General features: G+C 35.9%; 1 protein-coding gene and 1 pseudogene across 5 annotated transcripts in view; both read right to left on the reverse strand.

Annotated features, from left to right (window-relative positions):
* UCHL3 (ubiquitin C-terminal hydrolase L3) overlaps nucleotides 1-19281 on the reverse strand; it is a 99026-nt gene that overhangs the window by 20709 nt on the left and 59036 nt on the right. For all 5 annotated transcript variants that reach the window (XM_045811047.2, XM_087865089.1, XM_087865091.1 and 2 more), the window contains 4 exons: nucleotides 14195-14323; nucleotides 11686-11842; nucleotides 11249-11334; nucleotides 9365-9412 (listed from right to left, as the gene is read on the reverse strand). In XM_045811047.2, the coding sequence (XP_045667003.1) occupies nucleotides 9365-9412; nucleotides 11249-11334; nucleotides 11686-11842; nucleotides 14195-14323 (420 nt within the window). Of the gene's footprint in view, nucleotides 1-9364; nucleotides 9413-11248; nucleotides 11335-11685; nucleotides 11843-14194; nucleotides 14324-19281 lie in introns of those variants that run through there.
* LOC123801200 (small nucleolar RNA U3) lies at nucleotides 15690-15803 on the reverse strand (annotated as a pseudogene).

Genomic DNA, 19281 nt, shown 5'->3' on the forward strand with positions numbered 1-19281 from the left:
TACAATATTTGTGCATCTCTAGTAGAGAACAATGTGCACTTTCTTTAGAGTATCTCCTTCTCTTCACAGGGTAGAAATGGGAATAAAATATTTTAAAAAAATGAAATTCAACTTCTAAAAATAATTTTAGCTTCTCATTATATAAGCATTAGAAATCATGATTCCTTTTATTGACCTGTTGATAAAATAAATACTTGATCACAATCAAATTTAACAGTTATTTTCTGAGTGTATATGTCCTTTCAGATGTTAGAAATACCATTGAGTCTAAAAAATGGCACACGGACAGAAAAAGAATTAGGAACTTCTCTAGGGCTGCCAAATGCTATGAAAACAAATAAAATATAAATGTGTGTGCATACATGTATGAGTACATGTGTGCACATGCATGAGAACATGTATACATATATAAAACATGAAAAGTTTTTAACTTGAAAAGTTTAAAACTGAGATTATAAATTAATTCTAAATGGATTTCTATAGATTTTTTAGTAACTATCCATACAATACATTGGACTAACTAAATGTAAGGTCCAAATTTAAAATAGGAAAGTAAAACCAGATTCATGCAAAAGATGCAAACTTTCCTACAGAGTATCCATGCTTATTTGGCAAAGAAGACAAAGTGAAACATGGGCTAGATATCAAAAAAACACAAAATACCACTACACAGCCCATGGGAAATCTGCATGATGGCAAATTTATTCATTTTGCTTACCTAATTAATCAAGATGTCCACAGGTTTTAAGACATTCCTGAAAGATTTTCCCTCTCCTGGTTTTAACAACTGTGTTTTCTCACTTTAATTTATAATTCTCCATGTCAGAAATCTCTATTAATAATGACTTATATCTGTACATGTTACATTAAATTCAACCTCATCATTGTTATGCTCGCCAAACTAATTCTCAGAAATTATTATTTTTTTAATAACCCTTCAACAACTAATTTAATCTGTCTATAAATTATTTTTTTAATGATATTAAAGAACTATTACATGCTTGGAGACATGGTTTTAGTGTTTGAATATTACTCAGCCATCCAAAAGAATGAAATCTTGCCATGTGCAACAATGTGGATGGGAATACAGGGTATTATGCTAATTGAAATAAGTCAGTCAGAGAAGGACAAATACCATATGATTTCACTCATATATGGAACTTAAGAAACAAAACAGATGAATGTAGGGGAAGGGAAGGAAAAACAAAATAAGATAAAACCAGAGAGGGAGGCAAACCATAAGAGACCCTTGACTATAGGGAGCAAACTGAGGGTTGCTGGAGGGGAATGGGTAGAGGGATGGACATTAAGGAGGGCACATGATGTAATGAGAACTGGGTATTATATGTAACTGATGAATTACTAAATTCTACCCCGAAACTAATAATACACCATATGTTAACTAAATTGAATTTAAATTAAAAAAAAAAGAAAATAGAGGAATGAAAAGAACCATTCCAATAACATTTTCCCAACTATGACTAATTCTAATTTGTACTCCCTCCCTCAAACTCAGCTCCCCACCTCAACTTTACATATACTTTTAAAACATGCCTCTATCTGGGTAATGATATGCAGAAGGAATAACAACAATAAAAAAAGACAGAAGAGAGATGGAGGCAAAAGTATAAGGAACTAGGATAGGAGTTTCAGAGAATTTCTCAATTTTAAGAATGAAATAAAATGAAGTTGCCCAAAAGATTTACCTTAAGTGTTGTTGGAATGGAACAAAGAAAATGAGGTATGGAAAGTAAATGGAGAAAAAAGATCAGAAAGGGTAATTTCAGATTTCTTAACAAAAGTGGACTATGCAGCTTAAAAAGCATACTTTTCATCAGAGTTCAATTTATGTTTCCATCTGATTCTTCCAAGAATATTAGGAACTTAAACTGTACATTATATAAGAACTAAGTTTCTTCCTAATTGGTTTAGCTTCTTTCAAAGACAGGAAAGAAAAAAAAAATCCTTAAAGAAGGGAAATAAATGTGAACATCTTAATTTACCCTAATTCTAACGTAATCAAAATCACTCAAAACTGTACTACAGAGTAAAATGAAGCCATGCAAACTATACATCTACAGCGAATGAAAATGAAACCTGACACAGTTTTTCCCCACTGACAGTCTGCACTGATTGGGCCAAAAAAGCCAATTAAATACACACACACAGTTTATCTTTAACCGTGTATATGTGTATGAACACATACTTGAAATCACAATTTACCCATTGCTTACCTAACAGTCAAGTAAACTTCCTCTTATAGGACAAACAACAGTAACCAAAATACATTATCACATATTTCATCATAAATAAATTACAATTTAATTTCATGATTTAAATTAATTCTGTAAACTTTTACTAAAGATCTTTAACTGTCATTAGCAATCAAACTTACTATTTCCCTCTATCACACATGCTAAAATTTAAAAATAGAATTCAGCACTGGCAAGGGTTATTTTTGAGGCCACCTCCACTGAAGTGAGAGATCCTTAAAGACACAAACTATGTCTTATCCATCTTTGTACATACAGCTCCTAGCACAGTGCCTGGCATTACAGGTGCTCAAACAGGTTACTTGTTTGATCAAATGCAAGAAAGACAATTTTATATTCTATAACAAGAATCTTAAAAATATTCATCCCTGGGGAGCCTGGGTGGCTCAGTCGGTTAAGCGTACACCTTCAGCTCAGGTCATGATCCCAGGGTCACAGGATGGAGCCCCACCAGGAGCGAGCCCGCTTCTCTCTCTCCCTCTGCCTGCCGCTCCCCTTACCTGTGCTTTCCGTCTCTCTCTGTGTCAAATAAATGAATAAAGTCTTTAAAAAAAAATGCTCATCCCTTTGCCTCAGTAATTCTACCTATAAGAAACTACCTTAAAGAAAGAACCTAGAATGAATACTTGGATAAAGAAAGATATTTTAATGACGTTATAGTTTTAACTTGAAAAACTGAAAACAATACAAACATCAAAAGTTTAAAAAAAAAGAAAAACTGGAGAGTAAATTATGGTTCATTCACATGATAGTAAACAGCCACAAAGAATTTTTTATGAGGAGGTCTTGATGAGACAAGAAAATGCTCATGACAAAATATAAAGAAAAAATCCCACAAAATTCTTTGATCTCAAATATTTTATTAATTTTTAAAAAGATTTTATTTATTTGACCCAGAGAGAGAGAGAGAGAGAGAGAGAGAGAGCGCACAAGCAGGGGGAACAGCAGAAGAAGCTGCAGAGGGAGAGGAAGAAGCTGACTCCCCATGAGCAGGCTGCATTGTGACCTGAGCTGAAGGCAGACGCTTAATGACTGAGCCACCCAGGCGCCCCTTAACTGTCTTAAAGATAAATTTAAAAGAGGGGTACTTGGGAGGCATCTGACTCGGTTTCAGCTCAGGTTATGATCTCATGGGTCATGAGATAGAGCCCCAGGATGGACTCTGCACTCAGTGCAGAATCTACTTGGGATTCTTTCCTTCCATTCTCCCTCTGCCTCTGCTCCTACCCCCACTTGTGTGCGCGCTCTCGCTCTCTCTCTCTCTCTCTCTAATAAATAAATCTTAAAAAAAAAAGAGAGAGAGATAAATTTTAAAGGGGTGCCCGGGTGGCTCCATCGGTTAAGCTTCTGACTTTTAATTCAGCTCAGGCCATGATCTCAGCATTGTGAGATCAAGCCAAAAGTCAGGCTCCATGCTGGGTGTGAAGCCTGCCGAAGTTTCTCTCTCTCTCTCTCTCCCTCTCCCTCTCACCGCCCCCCCCCCCAGCCTCTCTCTCTGCTTCCGTTTAAAAAAAAAAAAGATAAATTTTGAAGAAAATATTGGAAGTAAATGTATATAAATCAAAAAGAATTTTTTGCTACACTTTCCATATTGGCATGTTTATTTAAAACTGTAAATAAAACAATAGTGCCAGTTTCTATTACTTTTCATTATTATTATAAACTTGAATGGAGGGTTCAGACCAGTAAAATAATTTTATTCTTTCGTAAAAAGTTAAACAATAAATTATCAGAAGATCTCTACTTTTATCTGGACTGGCTCCTAGACTAATATGGACAAATGACAAACTTTAGAAATTGTTTTTTAGATAAGCACCAACAAAATAAAAGTACAGTTTAAAGGCAAATTAAATACCTTTTGGGATTTTTTTCTTTCCTTCACATTGGACTTGCAGATTGCTTCCATTATTGTATCACTGATACTTGCTCACAATTTTAAAAACACATAATTTAAGTTCCTCATATCTCACTGTTCTTTTATCTTAAGTGAAAAATGAAAGCAGTAATTTTCAGTAGAGGTTAATGAAATATAACTGAGGTGGGGCTACTGTTTAAATTTCTGGATTAGCCGAAGTCTGAGTATCATGGTGGGATGGTGGGGTGGGGAAAACCATACAACTAAACAGACAACTGGTCCACAGTAGCATATTAAGGCCAATATTCTGAAAACACTACTGTATCTGGGTGGTTTGACTTACTGATTTCTCATTTAGTCTACAAATCTCGACATGCACTAAAGGCTGCCGTGGCCTCCCCTGAACATGTTCTGACAGAGTACCAACGACGTCAATGACGACTACCATTGCAATTACACTGTTATTACTGGCTCCTCTTCCTCTAACCACTCCTTTAACACCAACGTGCCCCAGGGATTTATTGTGGTCCACCACTATTCTCCCTCTCTAAAATTCTCAAGGTTCTAACTACCACCCGAATACAAAAGATTTCAGATATCTCCCCAAAGCTCTAGGCTCCACATCCAGCTTCTACACCGATGACCCATAAACTCGCCTTAAATTCAATATGCTGAAAACTAAACACACCATCTTTGGTGGCTCCCCGCTGCCTAGAAAATCCAAGCCCCCTCCTTGATCTGGCTTCACCTTATTACTTCTTCCTCTGCCTCCTCCTCTGGCACTCATATTCATTTTTCTGAATGCCTAATAAAATTACCACCTAATATTTATTGAAGGTCCATTACATGACAGGCACTATTCTAAGCACCTTATATGATTAACTCATCAATCTTCACAACAATCCCTTAAGGTAGATGCTACTACTCCCACTTTATACTGAGGAAAGTATCTTGCCTAAGCTAAAAAGTAGTGGAGTCAGCATACAAACCTATATCCTGTGCTCCTTACCTTTACATATGTAATTTCTCATAAATGCCTACACATGCCAAGCACTGTCCTGGGTATTCAAGGTAAATGGGACAAACAAGGCCCATGAGCACATGGGGCTTATAGTCTAGTAAGTACACAGAAGAAACAAACAAAAAACCTTATTATAAATCATTTAGAAGTGCCAGGAAGAAATTAAATAGGATTTTATGACAGATAATTCACAGAAGTACATAAACTTAATAGTGATAAAAGAAAAGCCTCTTTGAAAAAACAACTTTTAAGGAGTGACCTCATGGATAAGAAGGTGCCAACTACACAAACAGGAGGGATGTATCCAGAAGAGTAGTGAGTCAATAGAAAGCAGAAAGACGGTGTTATAGATTGAACTGTGTTCCCCCAAAATGCTTATGTTGAAGCCCTGACCCCCAAAGTAACTGTATTTGAAGTTAGGGTCTTCAAGGGTGTAATTAAGGTTAATAATGTGGGACTTTAATTGGATAGGACTAGTGTCCTTACAAAAAGGAGATACCAGAGATCAATCAATCAATAGATCGATCGATCAATCTCTCTCTCTCCCCCTCTCTCCACATGCACACAGAGGAAAGGCCAGGTGAGGACACAGCGAGAAAGTACCCATCTACAAGCCAAGAAGAGAGGCTCACCAGAAAACGACCCTGATGGCACCATGATATTGACTTCTAGCCTCCAGAACTGTGATAAAATCAATTTCTGTTGTTTAGGCCCTCCAGTCTGTGGTATTTTGTTATGGCGGCCCAAGCAAACACTTACAAATCAGAAAGACTTAGTTGTTTTCCAGGAACGGACAACAGTGTGCTAGAATACAGAGACAATGGAGATAATAACAAGTTTAAAACTCTTAAGTCCACAGATGGCAGATGAACCTGAAATGAGATGATCACAAAAATAGTACCTGGTGCAAAAGTTTTAAGCTGACTCATACGGGACTGAAAATGTATGCTGTGGGTTTTTGTTCTCTCAATGATGGGAGTCACTAAAATAGTGACTAAAATATAGCAATTTATATTTCACCATGGAATGCACAAAACAGCCCCACACAACAAAGAACTGAATCCTTCCCAAAATGTCAATAGTGCCCTACTGAAGAACAATGGCTAATAGGTATGTCTTGTTTACATAAAGGACTATGGGAAAAACAAGGGTTTTGGGGGGGGGGGTGATGTTTTTTGGTTCTTACATCACTAAGGATAGTTCTGAGGGAATTATGGTTAAATAATAAATATGTGTGGTGCTCATGTGCAAGGAATGGTGTTGGATATTTTGGAGCATATCCAAAGGAACCAGCTACCAATCCTAGGCCTAAGAGCCACTGTAAGGTAGATATGACACCCCATTTCATTAAATCTAAGGTACCAGTCGTTATAAGATGTGTCACATTTTATGCACAACTAAGCAAGTAAATTACAACATTAACTGTAAAAATACATCCAATTTCAGGGCTGTTAAAATGTAGAGAAAAAAGTGAAAAAATATACATCTTAAATAAATGAAAAAGAATATAAAAATAGCTAGGGGGCGCCTGGGTGGCACAGCGGTTAAGCATCTGCCTTCGGCTCAGGGCGTGATCCCGGCGTTATGGGATCGAGCCCCACATCAGGCTCTTCCGCTATGAGCCTGCTTCTTCCTCTCCCACTCCCCCGCTTGTGTTCCCTCTCTCGCTGGCTGTCTCTATCTCTGTCAAATAAATAAATAAAATCTTTAAAAAAAAAAAAGAATATCAAAATAGCTAAATGCAAATAATAGAAGTCATATAAAAGAGTCCATAGGAGGAATGGATTGTTTCATGCAGAAGGTAGCATGAAGAATGGGTAGAAGTAGGAAGAGCAGAGATTGACGAAGGAATATTTTTAGCAAGAGTAAATTGCAAGAGGTAAAGCATAGCAACAATAAAGTGAGGGATGGCAAGAGAGAAATATTTAAAGAGAAAACACTGTTGAAAAGTTAGAAGGACAAGGTCTAGGAAACCTTAAATACAGCCAGGCTAAAGAGGCTGAAATTTATTGTACATGCTTGGGGAATGGTTCTCAAACACTTTTTTTTTTCTTTTTACCCCAATACACTCTGGGGCTATAGTACACGTAAAAAATAGGGCCACTCTAGCAGCGATCCTCAACTATAGGATACAAAATGAGCAAAAGCAATTAATTCTTCTGAGAGTAAATTTAGAAAAAACTGTCCAGAAAATTCTAACTTCTACCCTTACCTCACCTTGAACATCACTGCTTTCTACACACTAAAAAAAAAAAACAGAAAAATGTGAGTACCCCGAATAATCAAGTTATATTTCAGGAAAGGTAATCCAGGAGAACTGTGTAAAAATGAATGACTATTAGAATAAAGATTAAGGACTGAGAATCTACATAAGAAGGTGATCTTCCAGGAAGAAGTTAAATAAATTCTATTAGATTAGTGATAACGGGGAAAATGTATGATGCAACTATTACAAGAAACAGGAAAAATAAAGGAAAGAAGAAGCTCCGAATCCAACATGATAAGTTCAAACAAGGACAAGTGCATTTCAAAATACTGGTGGTCATTCGGGTGATGTCTAAAAGGCGTCCAAGATTAAGAAAAGCAGAATTTAGGTCTGGAAAAAGCTGTGAACATCATCTAAAAAGAGTCATTGAAGCATAAGATGGATAAAGCCACCAAAAAGAAGGCAAGAGAAGGTTTTGCAAAAAGAAGTTTTTGAAGTAAACATGTATTAAAGCATTTAATAACTTTATTACAAATAACTACATTCATATTTTATAATAATCTCATGCTGATCACCATCATTGCTAATTTTAATATTATAAGTTTACGAACAAAAAAGCAAAGCATAGGGGCGCCTGGGTGGCACAGTGGTTAAGCGTCTGCCTTCGGCTCAGGGCGTGATCCCGGCGTTATGGGATCAAGCCCCACGTCAGGCTCCTCTGCTGTGAGCCTGCTTCTTCCTCTCCCACTCCCCCTGCTTGTGTTCCCTCTCTCGCGGGCTGTCTCTATCTCTGTCAAATAAATAAATAAAATCTTTAAAAAAAAAAAAAAAAAGCAAAGCATAGTGAAGATTAAGAACATCCCTAGGATTATACAAAGCAATTAAAAAAGAGAGCATTTCATTAATTTCCAACCTGGTGTTACAGTCATTTAGAGATGCCTTATGTGTGTGTGTGTGTGTGTGTGTGTGTGTAAACTTAGTCAAAAACCAAGAGTCCACACCCCTGAAAACAGAATTTGACAGCAACCAAGACAGTATAATTATATGGGGAATTAGTGTTTAAATTCCTAGATGGCTTTATTATAAACACTCAGTTACCCAGTTCGATCTATGAAAAACCATAGTTATATCATAGTATTGAACTGTTTTCTCCTTAAAAACAAAACAAAACAAAACAAAAAACAACTTTTGGGAGATAATGAAAATATTTAAGAACAGTATTTTTAAATCAAATATTTTTCAGGTATTTTTTTCAAGTATTGTTAAAGCATAAAGGCAATATGATCTTTGTACGTGAAAAAAACATGGTTTCAAGTCATGCATGGATAAGAAAGAAGAAAATCTATAATTCTCTGGTGTTAAACACTTAAATGTGCTATAAATTTACCAAACAACTTTAAACTGTATTCATTTTGACTGAAATACCTTTTGACAAACTTCCTCCAAGAGTGGTTCGGAACGTAAGGCTTGGAGGGAAGGAAAAGAAATGGAAGACAAAATGAGGGTAACCAAGAAAACAAAACAAAGAGGCAAAAGAAGGAGAGGAGAGGTGACCTGGGTGAAGAACTACTAACAGAACGAAGATGGTAGAAATCATCATACTGGCCCAGAACAGATTGATTGAGCAAAGAGAACGATGAGGCTTTTTGCTAGATGTTGGGCATGATAATGAGTCTTGGAAATCCTACAGGTTCATCTACTTGTACTATCACGCAGGTATTTTTCTCAAAACACTTGCATAAGTCAGAAGAATCTAATGAGGAAGATGCAACCAGCCCACAGTCTGCAATCTGTCCAAATGACAGACAAACTGAGATGGCCAATATTGAAGTGCCTGTTAAGAGCTTATTGATATATGTTCTGGAGCTACTTCATGACTACTTTTACATAAGCAGATTCCCTCAAAGGAAAAAAAAAAGTCCAAGTAATTTTCTAAAACTACATGCCATATAACACCACTGTGGTTAAACTTACACACGGCAAGAAAAGCTTTGAAAAACGTGAAATACCTCAGTCTGACCTTCATGGGCACTGGTCTCATGAGTGACGCGAATAGCCTGAAATAAGAACACAAGATATTAATAGGAAAAAAGGACTATATCCAAATTTTTAAAAGAAAACAACAACACTAAATTTTAACATCTAAAGCTTTGTTAAGAGATAACAAATTGGAAGAAATTGAGGAACAGTTTAATATTAAAGAGTGATTTCTGAGTAACCAAATGAATTGCTCTGCTTTCCAACCCACAAACCCCTGAAGACTTAGGAAAGTGACTACCTGATGATTTGTAATTTCCAGATGTTAAGTGGGAGTCATTTGAATTATTTGTTAGAACTAACGTTATAACACTTTATTCAACGGGGACGAGAATAAAACAAGCATCTCACAGATAGAGACTAAAAAAGCTTCTCTCATCTGTTTCTCAGGTTTCATGCTCCTCTGCAGCTCTGGCTGTAGTTATGCTTAATCATGCAGCTTCAGTCAGCAGTTTAAAAATGTGGAGCAAAAAGCATGCATTTATCAGAAGCTAGAGACTTTAGTTTTCTGAACTTAAAAAAAAAAAAATGCCCTTAAAATACCCACTATTAGCAAAGATGAAGAAAATGGGCAAAAGTAGTAAATTTCGGGTGAAAGTACCTTTATGAGTGGCAATTTGGCAATACGTATCAAAGCCTTAAAAACATGCAAACTGTTTGGTCCAGCAATTTCTGTTCTAGGAGTTTAAATGTAACTGTTCATAAGTATATATAATTAAGGATATTTGCAAAGATTTAGCTACAATAATATGCCTTGTAGTATTTTTTTAAATAGTGAATAAAGAGGAAAAATACTGAATTTCCAACAATAATTTATTGGTGAAATAAAATTCTGCACAATGGAAAGCTATGCAGCCATTAAATGATGATGTCAAATATATACTTACTGGTATGTAATACGTTTGTGATAAGTTAAGTGAAAAAAGCAAGTTATAAAACAGTATTACAGTGTGATCAAATTTTTGTTTTAAAAAATTGTGTATATACATATATACTCCCTATAGAAAATATTAATAATGGTGGCTACCTCTCATTGGTGGAATTAACTGGTGACTTTTATGTTGTTTATTTTACTTTTGTGTAAAATACAGATGTTTTATGAGATCTGCAGTTTTTAAAAAAATAACAATTTAAGATAAAGTATATAAGAATGCTAAAACACACTCAAATCAATGAATTTATTGGGCACAAACTCTGTGTAAGGCATTTTTCTAGCCAAATAATCTGTACACTACACTGCTTCTAATTTCAGAGAACTTACCATCTACTTAATAGTGTTACTAAAAGGTAAAAAGACCTTCAAAAGAAAAACAGATTTCAAAAACAATGAAATTTAAATGCCACTCTAAAACAATTCTATGAAACGGTACAATCGTTTAAAACTTGATTATGAGGCCTGTGTCTTCACAATGCAAAACCATTACTAAAAGGATAAAAGAGCTAAAGTATAGTCTGGCATCTGCTGTTAAACCCTTGTTTTCTCCATTGGTCTTCAGCCTTGTTCCAAATCCCCAGGGAAAGACACACAGGGTATTAGCAGGCATATATTTATTAGAGGGAGGAAATGGTAAGCAATAATCAATCATAAAATATTTTAAAAATTTGTCTATCAAAATTTTTTTCTCTCTTTCAAAAAGAGAGATATCCAGCTCTGGATATAGAAAAGAAGTGGCAATTTATCAACCTTTATGGATATTTCAGGTAATGTTATGTGAAGTACAAAGACCTTTATTAAGAGACACAACAAAATCCACAAGTGCTCAAAACTACAGTTTCAAGACAAACCCCCAAATAGAATCTACAATCCCACACAACTTTGCCCATAACTGAGATTGAGACAGAAAGAAGGTACCGACGTCATAGTTCTCTAGGTATCTGGCTCGTTCTTCAGGGCTCATTGACACAGACTCCTCGAGGAATTTTTTCAAGGTTGATCCAGATTCTGAAAATATTAAAGAAGATAAAACTGAGAAGTTTTGCTATCTCACTGATAAATGAAAGTACTAGAAGCACGCTAACTTTTTCAGGTAAAAACCTTTTCACTGGTAAGTTGGGAATGTAAGAAAATTGGGATTAATGATAGGCTTTAAGTTGTTAAACCTCTGCTTATCTATCATATAAAAGAATGGGAAAGACTGATATTTCTTCTACACAATATACATTCCCATTATGAGAGAGGAAAAGGTTGCCTTTAATACTTTAAAAGAAAGAACTACACCACCACCTACTGGTCAATAAGTTAACTCTCGGGGGGGGGGGTTGAGAGGGCAGGCAGTAATACAAAATGATTTACCAAAGTGCATCTTGTCTTTATTGTTGGCAATAGCATGGATCAGTCCAATTGTTCCACAGGCATTGCTGATTGTTTGTTTCATGAAATATACTGATGACGTAACATCTTGTCCCTGAGATTTTATTTTTTCCTCCTCCTCTGTTCTGAATACTTCATACTATTAAAAAAAAAAGTCAATAGTCTACAGATGAAAATAACACATTAAAAAGTACTCAAACATAAGACTGGGAAACTTCTAATATCCATCAATAGAGATCCGGTTAACATACTATGGCATGGAATACTATAAAGCACTTAAAAAAGAATGAAATAGATTTACATATTCCGACTCAAATTTGCCCATGATTACAGGGTGGTTCTAGGTCAATATATATTAATACGATTCTCATTTATGTTTTTAAAATTATCTACTTTATAGGGGTGCCTGGGTGGCTCAGTCAGTTAGCCTCTGCCTCCTGATTTTGGCTCAACTCATGGTCTCAAGGTTCCTGAGACGGAGCCCCGTATGAGGCTCTGCACCGGGTGTGAAGCCTGGTTAGATTCTCCTCTCTCCCTCTGCCCCTCCCCATCCTCTCGTGTGCACATGAGCGCTCCCTCTCTCTCTCTCTTTCTCTGGAAAAATAAAGTTTAAGGGGCTGTTTAAGGGACGCATGGGTGGCTCAGCCGATTAAGTATCTGCCTTCGGCTCAGGTCATGATCTCGAGGTCCTGGGATACAGTCCTGTGTTAGACTCCCTGCCCATCAGAGAGTCTGTTTCTCTCTCCTTCTGCCCCTCCCCTCTGCTCATGCTCTCTTTCACTATCTCTCTCTCAAATAAATAAAATCATAAAGAGAAAAAAGAACATAGAAGCCTGAACACTTTGTATTCCTAAAATATCCAATAGATATCCTTTGAGAGTGACTTTAATGTATCACTTATGAATGGAATGAGAATACACCAAATTGTAAGAGAGATCCCAAAGTCACAGATTCCATTATATTCTCCGTTTTAGTATTTTAGCATTGTGTTCTTTCTAGCAATAGGCACAATGAGCTTTTCAGTACTGGTGATCCTCTAAATGAGTCCTATTGATAAGGACAACATGCTTTATTTAAATACTGATGACCAACTAAATGAAGGAGACCAAATCCAATGTATTCTTTAACTTAAAAAAGTGTTTTGGGAAATTTCCAATTCAGACCATACACTCACATTTGTATTATACCAATTAAGAAATCCTAAACTTTAAGCAACTGATTTTTTTTTTCTTTTTATTGTTCTTTACAATTGGAGTCCTGAGATGGCTATCTATTGGCTTACTTTAGTAATCCCCCCCTCCAAAAAAAAAGATGAAAATAACATTGGACTAAGAGAGAGTAAACTTAAGTGTCCTAACTCCTCCTCAAATATCAGAATAATTACAACCCCACCATTAAAAGTAGTTTAGTCTAATAACGGATAATCAATAAGGAATTTCCACACTGAATTTCTATATTAGCAAATATGAAGAAAGATATCCCTTCCTTAATTTAATAATTTGTTTTGTACAACTTTAAGTAGAAAAGAGAAATATTTCAGTATTTTTTATCTATACTGAATTGAGGCTAATTAGTTATGGCATAAAGAAAATTATCCAGGAATTTCTAGAACTGGACAAAGCTTAGTTCTTACTTTTTGTGAGAGTTGGCTCCATTTATTCCTGAAAAATAAGATGACCTGAGCATGTACACACCAAGTCATCAATACTTCACTTCTCCCACATCTTTCCATTTACTTCCTCATTTTTCACAATTACTGACTTCATCCTGTTGTTTCTAAGTTTAAAAATAAAAATCAGAAGGATATGGACTCAAAAGCTGTTTTAAAATGAACTTAAAGGTTCTGGCTTCATAGTGCACATATCTAGACATTCTAGAAGAAAAGCCTGAAATACGGAGATCTGAAATTAAACACAGAACTCTAAGAACAGCTAATTATAATTCCCAACACATCCTAAATCTGCCAATTAAGCTGTATTTAAACTTAATGATTTCCACACATACTGAGTTTATTCTGAAAATAATGTAACCCCTGCCATTAATTACACCTACTTCCTTAAAGACTTCTTTTTACATATATATTGGAAACAGTTACATATTTTATATACTGAAATTGTGAATATTCTTTATTCATACCTTCTCTAAGACAGATTTAAGATTATTCTAGTACTTAACATTTCTAAAGTATATACAACAAAATGTGATTAAATGTGATATCGAACAAAACACGCTGAGGCAAACTAATCATATTTTATAAAAGAAGAAAACTAGCCAAGTTTAAAAGTCTAACTCAGGGCTTTATTGTCAATCTATAAATCAAAATCTAAATATTATCTCTTTAATAAAACTAGGTTTTTAAGATGTCTTTTAGATTTCCTCATTTTATGCAAGAAGGGAGTTATCTGTTCTTAAAGAAGAGCATGTTTTTAATTCAACATTGAAAGAGAATATTACATTTACCAGAAACTTTATTATCTTAGTTAACAATTACCTTTTCTGTAATAGGGAAGAGAAGTAACACTGCACACACTGGTCTTGGTACCATGCTAAGGAGTTCAGGGTCCATTCCATATACATCAACAAACTGCCAGTTAGGATGTAGACCTAATTGTTTGAGAAACTGGTAGAGGTTGGAAACAAACAAAAATTGTAGTGTTAACAGGGTAACAATGAACATAGATTACTTCTTATCTAATAAAAGAATGAAAGGTACAATTATTACTGATGTTTGGTAAGAATGAAGTAAAGCAGGTTTTCCATGGACAGGGTGGGAAGAGACAGCAATATATTCATGCCAACTAAGGAACATTAAATTTTTATAATATATTAAAATTCATTTTTTAAAAATCCATTACTTTGATTGAACATAATAAACTAGGACTTCACCGAACACATACAGTTTAGTTTGGTTGATATGTTAAACTCATTTCCGGTACATGATTTATAAGATGTATTTAAGTTCTAGCAAATAAAGAATTATATTAGATGATCAACACAGTTTATCCTACTTACCAAAGACGACACTTGAGGTTTAAAAATAGACATATATCACAAATTACATCAATGAGCAAAAAGTACATAAAGCCAAAAAAGTCCAGTAATTATATGAACACCAGAAAATGTTTGATATAAGAAGTAAACTACAGGCTTCCTGACCTCTAGTACACAGTGAAACCTATTGAACTTCACTGTCTCTCATACATGGCAAAACAACTGTAACAAAAGATTAGTGGTTTTGTAAACTCTTAAGATTTCATACGAAAATAAAATGTCAGACCCTAATCTATCGCAGAGAGAAAAAATACTGAGAATGATGTCAATTTCACAATGAAGTCTTAATACGTGTTTGTGTTGAATGAAGCTGTTGATTTATAAAAGTACACCATCACGAAATAAGGTTTAGATGACAGAAAAAAGCAGGAGAGGGGTAAAAAAAATCATATTAAAAATGCATCATGGGGCACCTGGGTGACTCAGTCGGTTAAGTGTCCCACTCTTGATTTCAGCTCAGGTCATGATCCCAGGGTTGTGAGATCAAGTCCCATGTTGGGCTCCCTGCTGGGTGTGGAGACTGTTTAAAATTCTTTTCCTCCTTCTCCCTCTGCCCCCCCTCTAAAAAATGCATCATTATATCTTACTTCAAGAATATAAGTTATCGGGGTGCCTGAGTGGCTCAGTTTGGTTAAGCATCCAATTCTTGATTTCCGCTCAGGTCATGATCTCAGGATTGTGAGATAGAGCCCCATGTCGGGCTCTGTGCTGAGCCTGGAGCCTGCTTAGGAGTCTCTCCCTTGCCCTCTGCCCCTTCCTCCCTCCTCCCCCTGCTCTCTTTCTCTAAAAAAAAAAAGAAAGGAAAAAAAAAAGAATATACGTTCTCTTTTGAGCTAACATTATCTAAAATTTGAAAATAAGACGGTGCTTTGGGTACTTCTCCCTGAAGAATGGTCGCATGTACTTGGACCATCAACTGAGATCTTTTAAAACCAACAGAAACAACGCCATGTTACATAAACAGTGCCATTCACCTCATACAGTCAGGTTCTATAAAAAAAGATCTTCCTGTAACAAACTATAGAAATGATCCCTGAAAGTACAGTCTGAAAGCAAGGGCAAAAATGAATTACTGGGACTTCATCAAGATAAAAAGCTTTTGCACAACAAACGAAAACAGTCAACAAAACCAAAAGACAACCAACAGAATGGGAAAAGGTATTTGCAAATGACATATCAGATAAAGGGCTAGTATCCAAAATCCATAACGAACTTATCAAACTCAACACCTAAGGAACAAATACTCCAATCAAGAAATGGGCAGAAGACACGAACAGACATTTCTCTAAAGAAGACAAACAAATGGCCAACAGACACATGAAAAAGTGCTCAACATCACTCAGCATCAGGGAAATACAAATCAAAACCACAATGAGATACCAGCTCACACCAGTCAGAATGGCTAAAATTAACAAGTCAGGAAACAACAGATTTTGGCAAGGATGCGGGAAAAGGGAAACCCTCCTACACTGTTGGTGGGAATGCAAGCTGGGGCAGCCACTCTGGAAAACAGTATGGAGGTTCCTCAAAAAGTTGAAAATAGAGCTACCTTATGACCCAGCAATTGCACTACTGGGTATTTACCCCAAAGATACAAATGTAGTAATCCAAAGGGGCACCTGTACCCCAATGTTTATAACAGCTATGTCCACAAGAGCCAAACTATGGGAAGAGCCCAGATGTCCACTGACAGATGAATGGATAAAGAAGATGTGTGTGTGTGTGTGTGTGTGTGTGTGTGAGTGTGTATACACAAATATATACACAATGGAATATTATGCAGCCAACAAAAAATGAAATCTTGCCATTGCAACAATGTGGATGGAACTAGAAGGTATTACGCTAAGCAAAACAGATCAATCACAGAAAGACAATTATCATATGATTTCACTGTTATGTGGAATCTAAGAAACAAGGCAGAGGATCATAGGGGAAGAGAAGAAAAAATGAAGCAAGACGAAACCAGAGAGGGAGACAAACCCCGTAAGAGACTCTTAATCTCAGGAAACAAACTGAGGGTTGCTGGAGGGGAGGGAGGTGGGAGGGTTGGGGTGGCTGGGTGATGGACACTGGGAGGGTATATGTTGTGGTGAGCGCTGTGTATTGTGTAAGACTGATGAATCACAGACCTATACCCTGAAACAAATAACACATTATATGTTAATTTAAAAAAAAAAAAGAAAAAAAAGACCTAATTAAACAGCTGGTCTCCTTCTCTGCCTGGTGAAGAAACTCTAATTAATGATAATATGGTTGGTCAAAAATAAGGTCCTAGATATGTTTAATAAGAAATATATTGAATTAAAAAACTTTTCTCAGCAGAATATGTTCAACACCTATTAATTTAATCAAGTCGCATGCTCTCCAACAGTCTGGGGCCACAGAAATCAATGGACTCCTCTATATTATACCTATTCTTCATCTGATTCCCACTCACTCCAAACTACTTCTCTCTCCATTCTCCCCTTCCTCCAAAATTCTTAGTTAATGCCCTTCTCGATATTCAGTTTTATCTAGAAACAAAAAGAATTAAAACTGACAAAGTCAAGGGAAGGAACTGTGTCTTATTCATTTTTTTAACCCCATCCCCTAGCACTGTACCTGGCTGAACCAAAGATATTCAAGTTATACTTGTTGAACTGAAGATTACATCCCTATTTTAACAGATACTCTTGCCATTTATATGTTGATGTATGTCCATTAAGCTATAGACATATATTTAAAATATTCATTTTTATTTGTGTCATGTTAGATAGATAGGAAAGGTATATTTGCCTAATCTAAAACCAGGCATTCATTTAATCAACTCAGAACACTACCTGCCCAGTCTACGACCATACCACCCTGAACGCACCGGGATCTTGTCTGATCTCAGAAGCCAAGCCCCGTTGGGCCTGGTGAGTACTTGGACAGGAGAATACTACCCGCCCAGGATTGAGAGCTCTAAAAGGAAAAGTAACATGAACCTTGACAAGAGGATTTAGATTTATTTGTCAATTTTATATACCCCATAAAGTCATACTGTCATAAAATTATAAAACAAGATGATGCACATAACAGAGTAATTTCACATCTGTGCCGCAAACAGCAAGTAACAGTTAAACGTTTTAGTGACAGTCTGGACAAAACTGACCAGTTACTGTGACGCAGAGGGCCCTTGTTGTAAGCTGGCTCCATAGCAGCCAAAGCTAGTACGGATGAAAAGTACCAAGATCCAAGGCAGCAACTGTACTGAGACTGATAAGTAACAAACTGAGGAATGACTAAATTAACATAAAATAGCTAAATTTTAACTGGAATCACACTTTTTAACTTTTTACTCATATTGCTAATCAAATGAGATTGATTTAAAAAATTCAATCAATATCTATCAAGTACGTTAGCTGCATCCTCTGATCAGATTTCTGTGGACTCACACAGGGAGTCATCATATAAATAAAAAGAACAAAAGCAGCTATTAATAGTAACTACCTCTGGGAAGTGGAGAAAGGGTAAGGAAGGCCTTCAACTTTTACCTCTCACTTTTTTTTTAAATCATGAAGCTATCCTACATTGATCATGAAAACAAAAACAAAACCTGTGTTTAAAATTATCCTATGCAAATAGAGAAAGATTGGATGGAAATACTCTAAAATATTGACTGCAGTTAGCTTGGATGGTGTGAACTCAACTTTTTTATTTTCCAGTTTTTAAAAAAATGTGTTATTTTTACAATAGGTATATATAGTTTGTAAGTTACAAAAACTATAGAACTGACACACATATGCATTTTAGTTAAATTTACAAAACTGGGAGAAAACTCAAAATAACAATCTTAAAACTATTCCACAAAAATCTCTCCAGACTACCCACAGAGAATTCTATATATGCATTCACAAAGCCATCTCTGCACAATTAGAAGCATCCAGTTTGCATCAAGCAGGATAAACAGACTTATAATCTCTAATACCAGTCTTTTGGCTTTTCTAAACATTGGATAATAACAAAATTCTGACTGATTAGCTCACTAAATTTTCACAATGCCACTAAAATTTTGGCCAGTCAAGAAAAATGAGTAAATTAGAGTACGTGTCCTTAGGGGCGCCTGGGTGGTTCAGTCAGTTAAGTGTCTGACTTCAGCTCCGGTCATGATCTCAGAGTCCTGGGATGGAGCACTGTGTCCAGCTCCCTGCTCAAAGGCAGTCTGCTTGTCTCTCTCACTCTGCCCCTCCCCTTGCTCCTGTGTCCTCCCTCTCTCTCTCTCAAATAAATAAATGAAATCTTAAAAAAAAAAAGAATATGTTCCCATAAAAGATCCTTAGGCCACTTATCTTTTTTATTGTATGGTCCAATGATAAATTTTTCCACCGAATAAATTTAAAATTATTTCTAAATATTTTTTAAAAGTATCATGTATCAGAAACCACACTAAATGCTTTAATGTATTTCACCTTTATTGCAACTGGCAAGGTAGCTTTTATTATATCCTTTTACCAGTGAGAAACAGAGTCTGAGAGTTTACATGATTTTTCAAGCTCACACTGCCAG

This window comes from Ursus americanus, chromosome 10, assembly GCF_024610735.1.
Source record: "Ursus americanus isolate L20-20 chromosome 10, mUrsAme1.1.p, whole genome shotgun sequence".
Taxonomy (NCBI): Eukaryota; Metazoa; Chordata; class Mammalia; order Carnivora; family Ursidae; genus Ursus; species Ursus americanus.